Genomic DNA, 21,145 nt, shown 5'->3' with positions numbered 1-21,145 from the left:
TTTTTTTTTAATAGATGATTGAATTAAGTCCAGGTAGGTACAGTGAATGAGCTCCAGTTCATGTTGGCTCAGTGTGCATATCTCCTTGGGCTCAGAGGGTTTATGCGACCAGTGGACTTTTTTGCACTGAGAGAGCCTCTTGTGGCTAGTATTTTTGAGTGAAATAGCGAGAGAGTGCGTCCGCGGTGGGAGCGGAGTCTTGGGTAGCACGTGTTAGAAGGGTGGTATCTGTCAGGTTAGTGACTAGTCTGAATAGTTCTTTTGAATTGAGTCTATGTTGGTTTATAAGGTGGAGTAGTCAGTTTTGTATTTCTTTTTCAGTTTGAATTTGTATTCTCGTGATTTCTCACGCCATTTCAGTTTGGCATCTTCTCCTTTAGTCTTGTTCCAGGCACTGCTTGCCTTGGATTGGTAGCATGGAATGTTGCTACTCCTTGGACTAGTGACCTGGATTGGCAACCATGAAAACGGGCTACTGGGCTTAATGGACCATTGGTCTGACCCAGTAAGGCTATTCTTATGTTTTTATCTTACTTGTCGCTTCAGTATTTGCAATTCTTCATCAAACCATTTGTCTGATTGATGCCCCTGTGTAAGACTCTGGTGAGACCTCATTTAAAATATTGTGTACAATTCTGGTGACCACACCTTCAAAAAGTTATAAACAGGCAGGAGTCAGTCCAGAGGAAGGCTACTAAAATGGTTGGTGGCCTTCATCATAAGGCATAGGGGAACAGACTGAAAGATCTCAATCTGTATACTATGGAGGAAAGGTGGGAGAGAAGAGATATGATAGAGACTGCAATGGGAACTCACAGTAGGCATTTTTGATCGCGGCTTTCATGGGGCAGGAGCGTAGAAAGATTGCTTCTGCTCGGCTTCACTGCTAGACCACCAGGGCTTTAAAGATAAGGTCAACAGATGTCAGGTAGGTGGGATGGTCCTGGGAGGAGCATGGGTGGGTTAGGGGCGTTGACCTGGGAGGGGCATGGGTGGGTTGGGGGGCGTGGCCCTGGGGGGCATGGGTGGGTTTGGTGCGTGGACCTGGGTGGGTCAGGAGCAGCAATTACCCACATTTGCCAGTGTAGAATTTGTGCTTAGCACCTCATCCCCCCTTTGTGCCTGAACAAACCTCCCTGTGTATCGCATTCACTTAACCTTCCTCTGCAGTTCTGCTGTGTGATACTGCCTCTAGCCCTGCTTCATGGGAGCCTTATGGGATAATTCCCCTGACTCCATTTCAGGGCCACTCCCAAAAGCAGTGTGGCATTTTTAAGCCTTGATTATACCTGTACAAAATCTGGGCCGCAGTTTGCAAAGTGCATCAAAGCAGGACGAGCCCAAAATCTCCTCTTGGAACAAGACAACCTGGCAGCTCTGACGGTATCACTTTGAAAACAGAGCTCGAATAGCTGAGTGAAACTTGAATGCTTTGAGCTAGTTAAAACCTTTCCTTCTGCCTATCTCTAAGCTGGTCAGAGCTGCAATGCTCTCTTCTATCAGAGTGTGGAGGATGGGGAAACTAACTTCTTCTCAATCTGCTCTGCCTATTTCCCCCTCCCCATTCTATAACCTGCCGTTTCATCCCAGGCACATCAGAGCTGCAAGCGTCCAAAGAGCCATTTCACGCTTGGTTGTGTTCACTAATGCCATCCAGCGCAGGAGGAGCGAGGAGCGGTGCTTTTTTATATGCTCTCCATATCCACAGACATGTGTAGACTGGCTGTGAGCAATCTCAGGGTCTGGGAGTGCAGCTCTGCTGGACCCTGTCATATTTCTTCCTGGTGAGGAGAGAACTGCCGCACATGATTGCGAAGGGGAGGGGGGCAGGGGCCAGCCAGGGCTTGGAGAGTAACGAGGGCAGCTGAATATGATAGGAGGCACCTCCAGTAATGCTGAGAGGGTGAGTTAGGCAAGGAAGAATGATGAGAAGGAATAAGAGGTTCCCGGATAACGAGAAACTGAAGAGCAGCAAGCCCGGGGGGAGAGCGAGCGAGCCAGGCAACGCAATCAAATGCAAGCTTTCTGTTTGAGGAGCACAAGTTCTGATCTTCATCACACAGAAATAGGTCGTTACATCCTATGAACGCTTTTGCTTGATGCATGTATAATGGCGAGTATTGACCAGAAAGTTTGACAGACTGAGATCATACTCCTGGCTGGGGTGGAACGGGACAGAGCTGGGGGCAGGGCCATGGGCCTAGGCCTAGGTATTTATAGCCATTTATTTAGCCTGTCCTCCCAAAGGAGCCCAGAACAGGTTACAAGAGTACATTCATATTTATGAGTAGGACATACTCGAGTGAGAAATAGAGTTTACAACATTTACAGTATACATTTGAGACTGGTCTATAGCTGCTTGGATTGTCTGGGTCCATGGTGGGGTTTTTTAGGAGTGGTCTTACTACAGCAGATTTCCAGCTCTGTGGTATTTTGCCTTATTGTAGGGACTCGTTGATTAGAGGTAAGATGGAGTTCAGGAAGGATTGTTGGTGGCTAGAAGTGTGGTGGATGGGCATCGGTTCAGGATTGAGGTTGTAGGTTGTAAGGAGACTATTGTACTTTTTAGATCATCAATGGAAACTAGTTTGAAGCTGTTGAGAGTTTACACTTTGTATAGGTTGTTGTTTAGGATAGTTTTCATGATGCTTGGCAGAGCTTTGGTTTCTAAGTATAAGGATTCTCGTCTTGTCGTGGAAGCAGTTTGAGAGGGATTCACTGTCTAAGTTTGATTTTTGGGTATGGTGCGAGCCTTGGGATGAGGTAAACAAGTTTTTCAACAGTGAGAAGATGGCCTTTGATCTGTTTGGGATTTTGAATATTAGGTTTGAAGTATGCCTTTTTTGTTTCGAGTGTTGCTAGCTTGTATTCTTTCGGGAGGCTTTTCCAGGTGGATTTGTCCTCGGCACTGTGTGTTTTGCACCAGGTTTTTTCCGCTTTCCTGACTGTCCTTTTCTGTTCTCTCAGGCTTTCTGTGAACCAGGGTGATGAGAAGGATCTTATGTATGTTTTGATCTTTTTGACTCATAAAAACATAAGAATTGCTGATACTGGGTCAGACCAATGGTCCATCCTGCCCAGCATCTCTCATGCGGCGGCCCAAAGGTCAAGACCAGTGCTCCAAAAGAGTCCAGTCTCACCAGTTTAGCATGAACTTGTCCAACTTTGTCTTGAAACCCTGGAGGGTGTTTCCCCTATAACAGACTCCGGAAGAGCATTCCAGTTTTCTACCACACTCTGGGTGAAGAAGAATTTCCTTATGTTTGTACGGAATCTATCCCCTTTCAACTTTAGAAAGTGTCCTCTCATTCTCCCTACCTTGGAGAGGGTGAATAGTCTGTCTTTCTCTACTAAGTCTATTCCCTTCAGTATTTTGAATGTTTCGATCATGTCCCCTCGCAGTCTCCTCTTTTCAAGGGAGAAGAGGCCCAGTTTCTCTAATATTTCACTGTACGGCAGTTCCTCCAACCTGTTAACCATCCTAGTCTCTCTTCTCTGGCCCCTTTCGAATAGTACTGTGTCCTTCTTCATGTACGGCGACCAGTGCTGGATGCAGTACTCCAGGTGAGGGCGCACCATGGCCCGGTACAGCGGCATGATAACCTTCTCTGATCTGTTCGTGATCCCCTTCTTGATCATTCCTAGCATTCTGTTCACCCTTTTCACTGCCACAGCGCATTATGTAGATGGCTTCATGGACTTGTCGATCAGAACTCCCAAGTCCCTTTCCTGGGAGGTCTCTCCAAGTACCGCCCCGAACATCCTGTATTCGTGCATGAGATTTTTGTTCCCGACATGCATCACTTTTGCCATGTCGATGCCCATTTCTTGAGCTTGATTATGTCATGTTGCAGAACTTCGCCCTGTGTCTTCACTACTCTGTATAACTTCATATTGTCTGCAAATTTAATCACCTCACTCGTCGTACCAATGTCCAGATCATTTATAAACATGTTGAAGAGCACGGGTTCAAGCATCGAGCCCTGCGGCACCCTGCTGGTGACGATCTTCCAGTCTGAGAATTTTCCATTTACCCCCACTCTCTGTTTCCTATGCTCCAGCCAGTTTTTAATCCACGTGAGTATTTCACCCTCAATTTCATCGCATGCAATTTTCTGAAGTACAGTTTCTTTATGCTAGAATGCCATGCCTGTGCTTTTTCCTCTAATGGCTAGAGCACCGGGCTTAACATTGAGGGGTGCCCAATTGAGATTTTTCTGTAGCTCTTTGAGGCCTTGGCCAAGTCAATTGTACCATCTATTATCTCAGATGCAAAATTAAATTATGAGGCTGGCAAGGAAATCCCTAGAGTGCCTCAATGTAGCTCCTCCTTGAGCTGCTCCTTCCAAAGGTGTGACCTAAAGCTCAATAACTAATTTAAATGTGTAAGTTGGAGCCCTGCCCATATGTCACCCTTTCAACATATGTAGGTTCAGCCTTTACCTATTCAGTTCAAGGTCAGATTACATTACAAGAGGTTGGGTCAGTCGCCCAGGAAGTTGCAATGGACAGTTGGACACGGACATTCAATAAAGTTGTTAGTACAGGTAGATCAGTAGAGTTATTAATAGTGCTGCGTGATTGAGAGAAATTTTTTTTTCGATTTGATTCAATTTGGCCTATTAAATCAATTTTTCAATTCAATTTGCTTTTCTCGCCCAATTGGGCTTTTTTTTTTTTTTTTCTTCAAATGTCCTGGCAGGTTTATTTAGTAGCCTTTTCACCCACCCTACCCCCCTTTGCCCTCTCCAACCCCACACCAATGCTGTGGTGTAAACAAAATAAACAAAAAAAGACTTTTCCGCTCTCTGTTAGGTCCTAACTCACGCTCACTGTCTAACACCAGCTTTAAGTTAAGCAAATTTTTTGTTTTCTAATATTTATTTGGTATGAATTTGGCACTATTTATTGCTTTAAAATATGAAAGATTCAGCAATGATTGGGTGGTGAGGTGGCAAAATAGGGGGGCTTTACCTTCTGAAAAAGCCCCTCCATGTCTCTGGGCTGATCTTTACATATGTATAGCTTTATTTAGGTAATTTTTGGGCAGTGCTCTGATATTACTATAACATCAGCTCTGGCAGGATACACATTCAAAGCTGGCATACTGTGATAACAAAATATGTAGAACATAAAATTATTTCTTCTACTTTGTGTTATCTTGCCATTTTATTATTCAAATCATGCTGGTCCCAGGCTCTGGTTTCTGTTTGTCTTCTGTTAACTCACTCGCCAGGGTCTCCTGCCCATTTGATATTTTCTTCTTTTCCGTGCTCACCATCCATCTTCCATCTGTGTACCTTCCCTTCCACTGCCATATCCCTCCATGCAGCATCTCTCCCTTCCTGCCCTCCATTATCATGTGCAACATTTCTTTCTCTCTCCCTATGTACCATCTCTCCCTGCCCTCTACTCTATGTCCAACATTTCTCCCACTCTCTCTGCCCCACGCATGTTTCTCTCCCCTCCACCATATGCAGGATTTTCCCCTCTCACCCATTTCTTTCTCTTTCTTGCATCTCTCCCTTCCTCTCCTCCACCCCATGTCCAACAATTCTTCCTCTCTCCTTTTTCCCCCTATGTGCAGCAGCTTTCGATCCCTCCTATCCCCCTGTGCAGTCCATGAAGTCATCACTGATGCAGCGCAGGGTAGGCCACGAGCAGCCTGTTCAGAGCACTGCCTCTACTGGCTGGCCACTGCCATGGCTGCTGCTGCTTTAGGAGGTTCGGCGGTATGTCAGGTCTCACTGTGGGGTGGGGGGTTTGCACTGAATCGGTGAGTCCTAATTTTTTGGAAAATAAATTGATTCAAATTGATTTACTGAAGTGAAAGTGAATTGATTTGAATTGGTGAATTGGGCAGCACTAGTTATTAATACAGTTAGGACATAGTTACAAGTTCAAGAAGGTCATCATTTGCTCATTATGTCCCACGAGCTGAATTGGACAGTTTAGAAATAGGCTTATGCAATTACCATTTCAGTTGCATCGAGGTTGGATCCCTGTCTTAGTACAGAAATGCTTTTAAAAGTTTTCTGAACCTGAGATAGTGGTCACAAGATTGTAGTGTAAGTATTTTGCTAATTGATATTGGATGGATAAGGTAATTTGCCTGGTAGACTTTTTATTGTTGCATGCTGGGAATTTTAAGTGGAAAATATTTCTAGTGGAATATCTGTTGGAGGCACCCTGGAACAGGACAGCCATCGAGGGCATTCCCTCTCAGGATCTTAAAGGCAGTGATGCCTAATTTAAACTTGATCCTTGCGGTTATGGGCCGCCAATGTAGTTTCATATAGTAGGGCTGTACATGGTCCGATTTCCATAGTCTATATACGAGTCTTAGCTGTATTTTGAATTGTTGTAAACATGAGAGCAACATTTTAGAGCAGTGTTCTTCAACCACCGGTCCATGGACCGGTGCCGGTCCACAGAAATTTCCTGCCGATCCACAGGGCCGGCACGTGCATCAGGCCCAAAACTATGTTCTTCAACTGCCGGACCACAGTGCGATCGATGCATTGTTAATAAGATTATATTGTGTATATATATGAAAAATGAATGGAAAAACTAGTGTTACAATTAGGACTATGGGGGCAGGGCCTGGGGTGGAGATTGGGTAGAGATGGGCAGGGTCTGGCCCACGACTTAGCCCAGTGTTCTTCAACCGCCGGTCCACAAAATAATTCTTTTATTTCTGCCGGTCCATAGGTGTAAAAAGGTTGAAGAACACTTTTTTTAGAGCAAAGAATTACTGTTGTATTACAGTAGTCTAGTTGAGATAGGATCAGGGATTGCACTAAGATTCAGAAAGCCTCTGTTTTGAAGTATTTTCTGATGGATCTTAGCTTTCTCATTACAAGGAAAGATTGTTTTATTATTACTGATCGTACATGGCTCTTCATGGAGAGGTGGTTATCAATTTCTACTAAGATTCAAGATTGTAGTTCTAGTGGATAGTCTGTGCCATCTACTATAATCTTTGGAGTCTAGCGTGAGTTGGTTGAGAGTCCTAGCCAAAGGAATTTGGTTTTGTTCTTATTTAGTTTGAGATGGTGGGTTTAGGTCCAGTTTTCTATAATGTGAACACATTTTTTGACAGCGGTGAGGGTGTTGACTAATGCAACCATTACAGGTAGCACGATTGTTATGTCATCTGCATAATGATATTTTTTATTCATGCGAGGTTCAAGTTGGCTCCCACAGGGAGGGTGTCAGCTGTCAGAATTCACCATCCTTACGTACAGTATAGTTCCAAGTGGTTAAGAAACCTTAGACCAAGGAAAGACTAAGCCGCTAAATTGGAAATCGCTGAAGATCTTGGACATTTGATCGAAGTCTACTAGGTCACATGCACTGTTTAGGTCAAATTGGATTATGATTGCACTGTGAGCTTTGCTTAGTAGTTCTTTGCTGCATGTTATTAGTGCTGTGACCACCAGACGGTGCTGTGATTTTTCCTGAATCCAGATGGTGAAGGATGGAGGATATTTAAGCATTATAAGTAGAATTCGAGTTGTCCTGTGACAATATCCTTCCGTCATTTTGATAAATAGGGGGATGGAAACTACTGGCTGATAATTGGTCACATCAAAGGGACTGAATTTTGGGTTTTGGGAAATGGGCATTAAGATAATTCCTCCTCCTGGTTTGGGGAAAAAGCCAGTTTTTAGGTGATAGTTGACTCGTTGGGTTATTTTTTTCTATGGCTGCTTTGATCTGGTAAGGTGGGCAGGTGTCGAAGCTGAAGTATGCTTTTGGAGTGTTATAGGAGAAACTGTTTTATGTCTTTGAATTTAATCTCTTCAAAACCATTCCAACATCTGTCTGCTGGTATTTCCATAGGTCATTTTGTTGCAGTGGGTCTATCTGGTTTGGTGGTTGATAGCTGGTCTCCTGTGGATTGAATCTCGGTTTTAAAACAGTTAGCTAATTCTGGGGCTGTTGGAATAGAGGGGTTGTCACCATTTTGCAACCTTAGAATTACAGGGTTCTAAGTGACAATTTTCAGTATTTTTAACTCCGATGACTTCCGGGTTCTATCTGACATGTAGATGTTACAACACTTACAAGGATTTGTTGCAACTTAACCGTTCCTTCATTTCATAAGAAATTACATGGTTCTATGTACAGAAATTAGTCTATGCATGGGATTACAAGGTTCTAACTGCGGTACAGTTAGAACCATGTAATCCTAAGGTCGTGATTTGTAATCTTTTTCGTGTTGGTTAGGTTATCTAATATTGAGAATAGTTTGTTGATTTTAAGATTAAATTCTGTGCCGATCTGATTAAAGTAGTACTTTCTTCCTTTGCACCAGTAGTAATTTATATTCTAGGATTCTCTGGCACCAATTAGTCTTGTTTTTTGAGGAGGGGTGTTTATGCCAGTGGAGCTTGACTTGTCAGCAAGTTCTTTTTAGGGATATAAGTGCTGAGTTAAACCACTTCTCTGATGATCTTTGGATTCTTTTATTATTTAGAATTTTTCATTTATCGGTTTTCAATGGTCCAGGCCATCTTGGAGGAATAGTAACGAGTTATCTATTTAATTCCAGTATGATTCAAGGGCTACTTTGTTTCTATAATAAGATGCTACTCGGGGTGGGGGGGGGGGAGGTGTTGGTTGGTTTGGTTATTGATATCTCTTTCCAGAGTATGGTGAATTCTAGGAATAGGTGGTCTGACCAAGGTACTTTGGATAGGGAATTAAAGTCTAGGTAGCTTGTGCTTTTTGCTGAAATAGAGGTGTGAGTAGATCTAACTGATAGCCCTCTTCATGTGTGGGTTGTTAATGTCAACACCCTGGTGGTGAAAGATGGTACTACAGTTGGTTTTAAAATTAATTTTTGTCACGAGTTTTTAGAGTTTCCCAGTTACAATTTCACCAGCCAGTGTGTTGCACAAGAAAAATATATTTATTTTTACTAGTTGTTAAAATTTCAAAATAACAAACACACAAAAAAATGTATCATACAACACAAATTCTATTAAAATAAGATTGCATTTTTCTAACAGAAACTCATTTCTACATATTAGACAAGAATATTAACAGATTTCAAACAACAAGTCAGAAATTATTCTCTCTCAGTTTCTTCAAATCCAGATTATTTTTAAAAGAATCTGTGACCAGGGTCAGTGTGCACACTTTTTTAAAAAAAATTGATTTCAGTCACTTAGCTTTCTCCTCTTCCCAGAGCTTTCTTGAAAGTTGGGCGCCTTTGCCTTTGCTTTCTGTTCCAGGAACCTCCAGTGTTGATCTCAGCAGCACACCTACTAGCCTATCTTTACCAAATTAATAAAAACAAATCTACTTCCCTAACAATATGTAATTCAGAGTATCCTGGCATTTTCTAAAATGTCTATGAGGGTTGCTTCAACATCCTCTATAATAAAATCCTAAGCGCACATGCGCACTTACAACGCCGTGATCCCTGACTCTGTGATGTGTGCCTCTGTGTCAGACATGCGCAGTAGAAGGAGCCACGGTGGTACAGTGGCTCCTTCTACTGCACATGCGAAGGCACCTTAACCACGGAGACGACGACCACTGCGATGACTCCCCCCCTCCTGCTTTCACTCCGTCTAACACAGGTCCCCTAGGTCTGGCTGCAGTCCGCAGTCTGGCCGTTTCCCTTACTGAAGTTATTCTTCAGTCCTTTGCCGTGGCTCCTCTCACGAGGTGCACCTGCGTCGGAAGCCTCCCTGAAGTCACGTCAGAGAGAAGGCTTCTGACGCAGGCGCGGATTGTGAGAGGAGCTGCGGCAGCAGCTTTGAACTCAAAAATAACTTTGGCAAGGGAGCCAGCCAGGAATGAGGAAGAGAAATGCTGCTACCCTGCTGTACAGGGAAGTGAGGATAGGGGTGGGGAAAGCTGCTGCTCAACAGGGAAGAGGTGAATGCTGCTGCTGCTGCACAGGGAAGTGGGGGGGAAATGCTGCTGCTGCTGCTGCTGCACAGGGAAGGGGGGAATGCTGCTGCTGCTGCTGCACAGGGAAGGGGGCAGGGAAAGGGGGCCAGGGGGCAATCATGGTTTGCTTTGGGGGGGACAGAAGGGGGCCATGGAGAGAGACAGAAAGATAGGCAGGCAGCACATGAGAGCAAAAGACAGACACACAGAAAGACAGCAGGCAGGAAGAGAGACAGAAAAAAAGAAAAAGATAGACAGCGGGAGGGAGAGACATGAATAAAAAAAGTCAGACATATATTCTAGCACCCACTAATGTAACGAACTTAAACACTAGTAACAATAAATAGCTAGCCCAAGAAATAAAATATAACAAAAACAGTCCCTGACTTTCCCACCCAGAAGCCCAAACCATAGCTTCCTCCCAACTGACTCTCATCACAACTGACTCTCTTCAGCAAATGGTTACCGGGCGACCAACAAATACAATGCAAGTGCATGGCTGCATAGAATAACTTTATCACCCCTTTACACCTCTCCCGGCTGACACAAATGTCATCCCGATATTCCTAAGCACACCACCGTAGCTGATAAACACTATACACACTTAAATAGTACTATCTTCAATTAATCACTCGCATCAACATTCCCTCACACACCAAACATACCACTTCCTGAACTAATGCAAATAATAGTTTTCTGTCGTGTATTTTGGGGTACACCCTCTATTTTCCCTAGAGAAATGTTGTGGTATGTAATTACTCCTAGGAGAGCAAACAGTTGCTTCTCCTGCTCTTTCATTGTCCATGTCAATTTCTTCTGTCTCAGCTACTGGAATAGCAATGTCGTGTTCAATATGGTACCAGGCTCACCTCATAGTAAATAGAACACACTATTGTCTGCATCAGTCTCTGTATTCTCTAATAATTGTAAATTTTAAAGTGTACATCGTTAGAATGTTTGATTAAGCGATTGATCAAGTCACCTAATAAACTTGAAACTTGAACTTGAAACTTGTATTGGAGACATCTGATAAATCTATTGAAGAGTGAAACCTGTGCATAGAACTGGGTAGTAACTTTACATGATCTCGGTGAACTGTTTTTATAAGACCACCTTCTTCAGGTATAACTTTAAGGGCTCCTTATACGAAGGCGCGGTAGCGATTTAACGTGCGTAATACCGCCAGCCGCCACTGCCTCCTTTTGAGCAGGCGGTAGTATTTAGGCTAGCGCAGGGGTTAGTGCGTGATGAAAAGTCACGCACTGAAGCCGCTAACTCAACTTCGTAAAAGGAGCCCTAAGATTACTTCCACCTGGGTCATTTTCTTGACCAACCACATATACCTTATTCTCCCAGAAATCTTGGATTTTGTGACGACCAGCAAATCTCTGAACCCTTAGTAACGTCCGATCTCCCTTCTTCAGTAAGGACCCTTTTGCTTGCCGATCATAACACCTCTTCCGTATTTGACCTTTTTATTTAGCTGTCTGATTAGCCACTTCCCAGGCTTTCCCATACTTTCATGATGTTTCCTTCTCTTTCTGAAGTTATATACTGTTTGTTTCTTCTCTTCTGAGATTTATTCTTTATGAGCTTCTGGGAAACACCATTTGATTAAAGCTCAGAGTTTGTCTTCCTCAGTTCCAGCCTTTCTTTCCAGTCTTTTTCAATGAAGACCAACACAACAGCCTTGGAAGAGTATCCCTTGAAAAGATGCAGCTTCTGACATTGGGAAAAATTATAAACGACGCACAATACATCTCGACACTGAGGTTCCATCTTCTCTGTCTCTGATTCCATATGGGAAGAGTGGCTATTGTTAGTCTCCAAGCCTGCATTATTAGGTGATCCTTTCACTCCAGCTGCATATTCCACAATTTCTTACACCTGAATTCCCGAATCGGCCATAGGAACTTCCTCTTTACCTGCTTCCTTCCCCGTTCCTGATTCTGGCTCAGTTCCTGTCTCAGCGGGTTTGCATAGAAACTGCAACGCAGAAATCGCCTTTGTCAAGTACAACACTGGCACCTCTTGCTGTACCCCTTCCCTGGATGTATTATGTCCGTCTAACAACTTCTTTCCAGGATCCCATCCCAGCACCTCCTCCAAGGAGAGTTCCTAACTTTATCACCCCTTTACTTTAATACAAGGGTTTGAGGTCTAGCTCATTTAAGAGGTTGAGGAATTTCAGGGTTTGAGGCTGAGGTCTACTATGATGAAACTGAAGTCATATTGAACCGTGATTTTTGAGATGATGCCTGAGAACTGTGGTTCAGCTTCTAGCCATTTTCCAGGAGGGATGGGGTGTTGGGAAGAATCACTGTTTATTTCTACCATTAGTAGTTGTAGTGAGGTAAGAGTTATAGATTCCATGATTTTGATATGCAACATCACCAGACCGCTGCCCCTGCGACCAGTTCTCAAATAGGTGGGTGATTTTGTAATGTACTGAGCAGAGTAGTTGTAATCTGGGGTCATCTTGCATTGGTATCCATGTTTTAGTTAGAAACAGAAAGCCTAGTTGTAATTCATCGAGCAGATCTTTTATGATTTCAGTCTTGTTGACCACTAATCTTGCATTAACATAGCCACATGGGATTGAGGTGAGTAAGACTTCATTAGTGTAAGTGGTTGTGATTCTTATTAGATTGGTTTAATGACGTGATTGTGGTGTGGTTTTTGGTATCTGGGAGGAGGAAGTTCTTTTTCACCCAAAGGATGGTGGACACCTGGAATGTGCTTCCAGAGCACAGAGTACGGTATTGGGGTTCAAGAAGGAATTAGATAATTTCCTGAAGGAAAAGGGGATAGAAGGGTATAGATAAAGGATTACTATACAGGTCCTGGACCTGATGGGCCACCGCATGAGCGGACTGCTGGGCATGATGGACCTCTGGTCTGACCCAGCGGAGGCACTGCTTATGTTCTTATGGGTGTCCAACCAGCATTAGGATTACCCAGTGCACAGTTTATAATAGGGTAACTCCATGATGGGACTGTGTGTTCTGAGAGTTGTCTGATCAACTGTTGGGAGGGGTGGAATTGGCTTTGGTTCATCTGGTGCTGATCAGTAGGCAGAGAATTGTTATGAGATACCAACTCATTTTGGTTAGTTCACTGTAGATCGAGTAGCTCTTGTTGATATAGTTCAGTGAACTTGCATTCAGAGATTAGTGCCCTATAATTGTATCTGAGCTGGCTCATGTTCAGAGGTTGGTTCCCTATAGCCTGTAGGTGTGATTAGTTGTTATAATTGTGTCTGAACGGGTGCCGTGAGTGACATCAACGGTGGGGGCGAGGTTGGGAGAAGAGCAATTCTCCCACACCAGTCCCGACTCTGTGTATAAATGCCATTCTAGACCAGTGTTTCGCAAACTTTGTGAGCTGCAGCTCGAGGGCACCCGGAAGTGTGCAGACGTCGATGCGATGATGTCATGCGTATCTATACGTGACATCATCCCATCGATGTCCGTGCATGCATGGAGGCCCTCCAGATGGGGCTCTGAGTCGCCAATAGGGGGTGTTGAAAAAGAAGAGATGCGTAGAGGAGGAGAGACACCAGGGAGGAGGACAGGCGCTGGCTGACTGCCTACAGGACGCACCTCTCACTGTCGCAGACACCTCTCCTCTTCCCTGGCATCTCACGGCACACAGTTTGTGATACACTGGAATGCGCTTCCAGAGGACGTAATAGAGCAGAGCACGGTACTGGGGTTTAAGAAAGGATTGGGCAACTTCCTGCTGGAAAAGGGAATAGAGGGGTATAGATAGAGGATTACTGCACAGGTCCAGGACCTGTTGGGCCGCCACGTGCGTGGACTGCTGGGCATGATGGACCTCGGGTCTGACCCAGCGGAGGCATTGCTTATGTTCTTCTGTTCTTATGTAGACATTTACGTGTGTGTATATATATATATATATATATGTGTGTGTGTGGGGGAGGGGGGAATCTTAGTGCCTGTGTTACAGAATTGCCCTCACAGTGGATAATTTTGAAACCCATTTCCCCAGTGGTTTATGCAAGGAAATGGCTTGCTGTAAAGTTACCCCGACTCTATGAGGGTAAAAGTATCTGCGTAAAGCTGTTGCCCATAGAAGCAGAGACATCCAAGGGACGGGGGTTTCAAGAGCTTGCGGGGGACTTTTCTTGGAAATGGATGTATAGAATAGCAGATGGAAATGTGTCCAGGTATTTTACATACCCAGCAGCTAGGGATATACCGAATACTAATCTGTGATGATATAACTAATCACAGTTCAAAATCCTTTCAGTACTCATAACAGTGATAAAGAGATAAAAATGTACAAATAAGTAAATAATGATTGAACCCTTATTGCTGTGTAAAGTGCTCAGACCCAACAACCTATTGTGTTTAGTGTAAGGATTGCCGGAGGGACCATCTTTGCAATCTTTACAGTCCCTTCCTTCCTTGGTTACCATTATTCAATTACTTGTAACGACATCAAATGGTAACTTATCTGAAGTTGTTGGTGGGAGGCTCCTTTAGTCTTACCTTATTTTAATTGCTTTATTGTTTAATTTTATATTTAGCCTTCAGCTTCCTCTGCCGCCGCATAGCGGCGGCGCGCCGGACACCTCCCCCATCAGGTCAGCTGATGCTTCATTTAAACAAGCTTTCTGCGGCGCACGCCGACCACGGCACTCTCGCACCAACTACTTGGCACCTTAGATTTCTGTTATTTTATTACACCAATATTTTATGTTTTACTTTTAAAACTTTTAGTCTTACCTTATTTTAATTGCTTTATTGTTTAATCTTATATTTAGCCTTCAGCTTCCTCTGCCGCCGCACAGCGGCGGCGCGCCGGACACCTCCCCCATCAGGTCAGCTGATGCTTCATTTAAACAAGCTTTCTGCGGTGCAAGCCGCAGAGGCGCGCGCCAAAGGCGCGCGCCGAGTCCTGCTCCTTATGCACGTTCCTTCGTGCGCAGCCGGAGGGCGCCACAAAATTCCAATATATTCACCTTACTCACTCTATCATTAGAATTAGAATTCTTTACTTTATTGGATTAATACATCTTCTACTGCTAGGTATTTTCTTTTTAGATAATCAAATATTACAACTTACCCAATCAAAACAACTAATAATGTCTGATGTATCAGTCGAATACAAAATTCCATCCTTTTGGGGTCATCGTCCCATAAAACATAAATTAAATAATTCTCCATACTCTTCTCTTATAAATATACCCACCACATTAGTACCCAATAGTATAGGAACAATTAATGCTAATAGACTTAGTTTCGGTCTCATTAACGTCAGATCTATTAAAAATAAGTATCATTTAACTAAAGATGAAATCGAAAATAAAAAATTACAAGTCCTATTCATCATAGAAACCTGGCTTGCGGATGGAGAAGAAGCCTATCTATCATACTGCTGCCCTCCCAACTATAACTATATATTTAGTCACCGCCACAACCGTAAGGGTGGAGGCTTAGCCGTCATTTTCAAAAATAACCTTTTAAGTGTATTAGACCAATCCCCGAAATCAGCTTCAATTGAATTTCTTCAGTTAAAATGCAATTTTAATGACCAAATTAATTTTATTTTACTATATGTTCCACCACCTTTAAATTCAAATAAACTTTCATTACTTCAAGACTCATTATTCGATTTTTCATCTGCTTCAATTACTCCTTTTATCCTTGGTGACTTTAATATTCATTTTGACGATCTCTCCAACTCTACTACAATAGATTTACTAAATATTCTTACTCCTCTTAATATTCACCCACAAATAACAGTCCCTACCCATATAGCTAATCATTCCTTAGATATGATTTTTATACCATCTTCACAAAAGTCTAACTTTTCAGACCTATCAGTCTCCCCTGTTCCTTGGTCTGACCACCACTTTATAACCTTTAATCTTACCTTGCCTAAAACCATTCACACACATTTACCACTCAAAACCAAAACTATTACCTACAGAGAATTTATTAACCTGGAAGACAAAGACATCACCTCTTTCCTTGACCCAGATATTCTAACCTGTCTCTCTGATTCTACTACAAATCAAGTATCGGCTTGGAATTCATCATTGACACCTCTTCTTGACACAATATCTCCATTAACTTCAAAAACCATTTCCTTTCGTAGAACCATTAATCCTTGGTATAACGCAGAGTTACAACTGATCAAACAACAACTACGCTCACTCGAAAGAAAATGGCGAAACAAGACACCAGACAATCTTCAAAAATATAGGGAAACAGTTTCATTATACAAATCCAAAATTAATCTGACAAAAAAATCTTACTTCTCTAAAAAAATTGAAAAAGCAAGAAACTCCTCTGTACTATACAACATCCTAAAATCAATGGACCCTACAAACAAAATACAAATTTCTCTGCGTAAATCCTCTTTAAAAGCTCAAGAACTAGCTGACGCCTTTAATCTTAAGATAAATGATATCCGTAAATCTTTTACCCAAAGTACGTCCACTATCATTTCTAATTCCGAACAATCAAAATACATACCGACAGCAAAATGCTCAAATTTTAAAATCCCTTCATTACAAGACATTGAATCCCTCTTTTCTCAAGTCAACATAAAAAGCTCTCGATTGGAATTAATTCCGCCTTTCTACTTGAAAAAATACTTTTCACATTTCGGTCCTTTTATACTGTCCATCATTCACAGCAGTTTATTAACCTCTACAGTTCCACCTCAATGGAAGTCTGCTTCAATTACCCCTATTATTAAAGACTACAAAATTAACATTAATGAGCTCTCCAATTACCGTCCGATAGCTAACATACCATTTCTTGCCAAACTTACAGAAAAACTAATATTTAATCAAGTTTCTGATTTCATTGATAAAACAAATTCATTACACCCACATCAAACAGGATTTAGAAAGTTTCATAGCACTGAACACTCCCTAATAGGTTTAACCACTAATATCCAATACTATCTAGATCATCATAAATCTGTTATCCTCTTTTCCTTAGACATTTCAGCTGCTTTCGATACCATCGACCACGAATTGCTCCTAAATAGACTAGAAGATAAAGGAATAACTGGGAAAGTTTTAGATTGGTTTAAATCTTATCTCAACAACCGAACTTCTTCCGTCAGATTCAACAATGAAGATTCCGACACTTATACTTCAACATTCGGAATCCCACAAGGATCCATTCTGTCCCCTTTATTATTTAATATTTTTCTATCACCATTGTTAGAAATCTGTCAGGCCATAGGTTTTATTCCATTCTCTTATGCGGATGATATTCAATTGATTCATCCTCTAAATCCAGAAAACGATACAGACATTTCCTCCATAAACCAAAAATTAGAACAAATACATAACTGGTTGAACTTAAACAAATTGGCTCTAAATATTAATAAGACCAAATCTATCCTATTTAACTGGAAAAAAGACATCTCACTTTTAAAACCGTTTCTCCTCAATAATATACCTATCAGCATGGAATCCTCTGTCAAAATTCTTGGGGTATTATTAGATGATAATTTATCCTATCATGAACATGTCTCCTCTATTGTTAAAAATTGTTTTTTCAAATTACGGCAAATAAGATCTATTGCCAAATTTCTTAATCCTTCTTCCTTAAAGATTTTAATCCATTCCTTCATCATAGCTAAAATCGACTATTGTAATGCACTATTTTTAAATATAACTCAAAAAGAAAAAAGGAGACTCCAAATTGTCCAGAATACGGCAATAAAACTTATTTATAACGCTAAAAAATTAGATCACGTATCCCCATTGTTAATAGACGCACATTGGTTACCAATTAATCATAGGATCTTGTATAAATTGATGTTTTTAATTTTTAAGTCCCTAGCATCTAGCGAGCCACAATTTATATCTAAATCGCTGATCCCATATAAAACCCAATGATCTCTGCGTTCATCTGATCAAAACTTACTAACTGTGCCTTCTTTAAAAATCATTGGAACAAGAAGAGCAGATATGTTCACTGTTGCAGGTCCACAATGGTGAAATTCCCTTCCCCAATACATCAGAATAGAACGTGATATTTCAGCATTTAAAAATTTTCTAAAAACTTACTTGTTTAAGGATGCTTTTAACTTATAAAATTCTTAAATTTTCTTTCCTGTTTTAATTAATATTTATGAAATGTGCCTTGGTAAATTTTTACCCTACCTTTTGTTCTTCCCTCTTTTTTTTTTTTTTTCTTTTCTATACCCTTTATTGTAACTTTACCCTCTTTCCTATCTTTCATGTTAGTTATTATTGAAATTTATTGTTATTATGTTATAGTTTCTTTATTATATTATGTACATCGCCTAGAAATTTGAAATAGGCGATTCATCAAAAGTGAAATAAACTTGAAACTTGAAACTTATCAGGTGACTCGGCAACCATAGATTCAATGGATAAACGTGCTTATTTGTACATTTTTATCTTTTTATCTCTGTTATGAGTATTTAAAGGATTTTGAACTGTGATAATGGATTGTAATCAGGTATTTTACATAACATAACAACTTTCTTCTTCTATACCGCCAACAATCAAACGACTTCTAGGCGGTTTACACAGAAGAGAAACTGGACAATCAGTACAAAGAATTGACAATAAAAGTACAACATGTTATCTAAAGTATAGACAGTATAAAATTATTGTTAAAAATAAAACTTCAGTTAGGAAATGAATTTATCAAATAGAACAGTCTTAATCCCTTTTCGAAATGCACTGTAAGATTACATGGCTCTGCCAATATAATTGCCCAACCAGGACTGTTGTCTACTTGCTTGGAATGCTAGCATCCTATCCAAAAAAGACCTGTATCTATAGCCAATGATCCTAGTATACGTAAATAAATTGCAATTCCTGGTTATTCTGGTAGGGTTGACTAGCACGAAATTAGATAAAAAGTAGGTAGGGGCCAGTCCCCAAACCAACTTAAAACAAATACAAGAAAGCTTAAATAGTACTCCTGCTTCTACTGGCAACCAGTGCAGCATTCGATAATAAGGACTGAAGTGGTCATTTTTCCTCAGCCCAAATATCAGATGGACAGCCATATTCTGCACTATTCTCAGTTTTCTCAATATTTTCTTTGGTACTCCCAAATAAACAATGTTGAAATAGTCCAATATAGATAACACTAGTGATTGCACCAATAATCGACATGATCGAAACATTCAAGGTACTAAAGGGAATAGATTTAGTAGATAGAGACAGGTTGTTCACCCTCTCCAAGGTGGGGAGAACGAGAGGGCACTCTCTAAAGTTGAAAGGGGATAGATTCCGTACAAAACGTAAGGAAATTCTTCTTCACCCAGAGAGTGGTAGAAAACTGGAACGCTCTTCCGGAGTCTGTTGTGGGGGAAAACACCCTCCAGGGATTCAAGACAAAGTTAGACAAGTACCTGCTGAACCAGAAAGTACGCAGGTAGGGCTAGTCTCAGTTAGGGCACTGGTCTTTGACTAAGGGCTGCCATGTGAGTGGACTGCTGGGCTCAATAGACCACTGGTCTGACCCAACAGTGTCAATCCTGTTGTTCTTATCTAAACTAAGGATGGAGGATCAAAATAATTTTTGATGGTCTTTAATTTCCATAGTGCAAAAAAGCACTTCTTTAACACTAAATTGGTGTGTTCTACCATTGTTAAATAGGAGTCCAAAGTGACTCCTAAAATTTTGATCGATTTTGAAATTGGGTAGTCGTGACCATTTAAATGAAGCGATGATGCAATGGTGCAGAATGTGTCACACACTTTTGCTAATTGCTGTTACTTCTGTTCATGGTCCATAATTGCAGGGTTCTGGAAGGAGCCTTGGTGAGGGCCCTTGGCCGAGACTGGAAGGGAGAGGTCCCTCTGTAGGTGGTCACGTTGCCAGATCCCAGCGCTGGTCCTAACTGAATCCAGGGAAACCTCCAAGTGAAAAAAACAAAGCCAAACAGCTAGTGTAATGTGTTTGCAACATTTGCTGAGGTTCCCTTACCACACGATGTACTTTGGAAGGAGACTTTCTTCCTGGCCGAGGAGAACCTTTAAAGCATCTTCAGTTTGAACACTTTTTAAAGGATCATTAAACAGATGTCACAGATTTCGTTTTCAGACTGACATTGAAATAGGACAGAGTTGGCTTTCAGGCCCATGTATTACTACAACTAGACCAAATACAAGGAATGAAACTGTCTTTTTCAGCATGGATGTTATATTACTGCTACGACACTGAAATGTAGTCTCACTGTGTCCTTTCCTCTCTCTCTCTCTCTCTCTCTGTCTACTTTTGTCCCACAGAGGCTTCCATCCTGAGCTACGATGGAAGCATGTACATGAAAATTGTGATGCCTGTGGTCATGCATACAGAAGCAGAAGACGTGTCGTTCCGCTTCATGTCGCAACGTGCCTACGGCTTGCTGGTGGCCACTACCTCACGGGACTCAGCTGACACCCTTCGCCTGGAATTGGATGGTGGGCGCGTCAAACTGACGGTCAACCTAGGTATTGTATACAGTGGCTAAGATCTCTCTGGGAAGGCTGGGGTGGGGGGTGGGGGTCTGGACTCTTTTAAACATCATTGCGGTTGAATCTCTCACGGGCTCCTTTTGATGTACTGCATGCAGCTGTGATGTGTACATTGATGATGAGAGGGCTGACCATGTGTGTTGGAGTTTTTTTGGAGATGTTTGGTTGTTTTCTTTTTTTTTTTTTTTTTACATTGGATTTTCTTTTTAACTGGTCAGCTTAATAACACACGCTGATTGACCCATCTTTTGATCACTCCCATCTCCATTAACCAATCTTTTGTCCCACCGCTCGGAACTGTCACAGTGTCTATAGGGCTTCCAGGACCAACAGCTCAAAGCAAGCAGTTTTCTTCTTTGCTAAAGATCTCCCCTCCCCACTGCCAAGACATGCTTAGTGATGACTGTGGGCGAATCCCATGCTCTGTTACCCCCCTCCCAATATGCCCAGTATAGAATATCCCTCCAAACTTATGGCTACTTTCAACTGGGAATTAAAGAGATATCAATCAATACAATATATACCCAGCATTTATTAAAATAATAAATATAACTTTTTTATTGTTATAGATCCTCAGTAGGCTTTTATTCCATAATTATGGTTATTCATGCTTCACTGAATCTCTACTTATCAAAAAAAAAATTTTTTTTACGTTAATTTTTCATTTGAGTGCAATAAATTAAAAAAATTGTGAACTTATCTTATATGTGTTTTCTTAATCAGGGAGTGCCTCAGAACCAC

The 21,145-nt window shown here is 41.6% G+C and overlaps 1 protein-coding gene across 1 annotated transcript in view; it reads left to right on the top strand.

Moving 5' to 3' along the window:
• NRXN3 (neurexin 3) overlaps window positions 1-21,145 on the top strand; it is a 1,772,673-nt gene that overhangs the window by 595,297 nt on the left and 1,156,231 nt on the right. The window contains exon 11 of the mRNA XM_033952014.1: window positions 20,177-20,380. Within this exon, the coding sequence (XP_033807905.1) occupies window positions 20,177-20,380 (204 nt within the window). The remainder of the gene's footprint in view (window positions 1-20,176; window positions 20,381-21,145) is intronic.

The sequence above is a fragment of the Geotrypetes seraphini genome, chromosome 7 (assembly GCF_902459505.1).
Source record: "Geotrypetes seraphini chromosome 7, aGeoSer1.1, whole genome shotgun sequence".
Taxonomy (NCBI): Eukaryota; Metazoa; Chordata; class Amphibia; order Gymnophiona; family Dermophiidae; genus Geotrypetes; species Geotrypetes seraphini.
The sequence above is the reverse complement of the archived record's forward strand: the minus strand, read 5'-3'. Positions and strand labels throughout refer to the sequence as shown.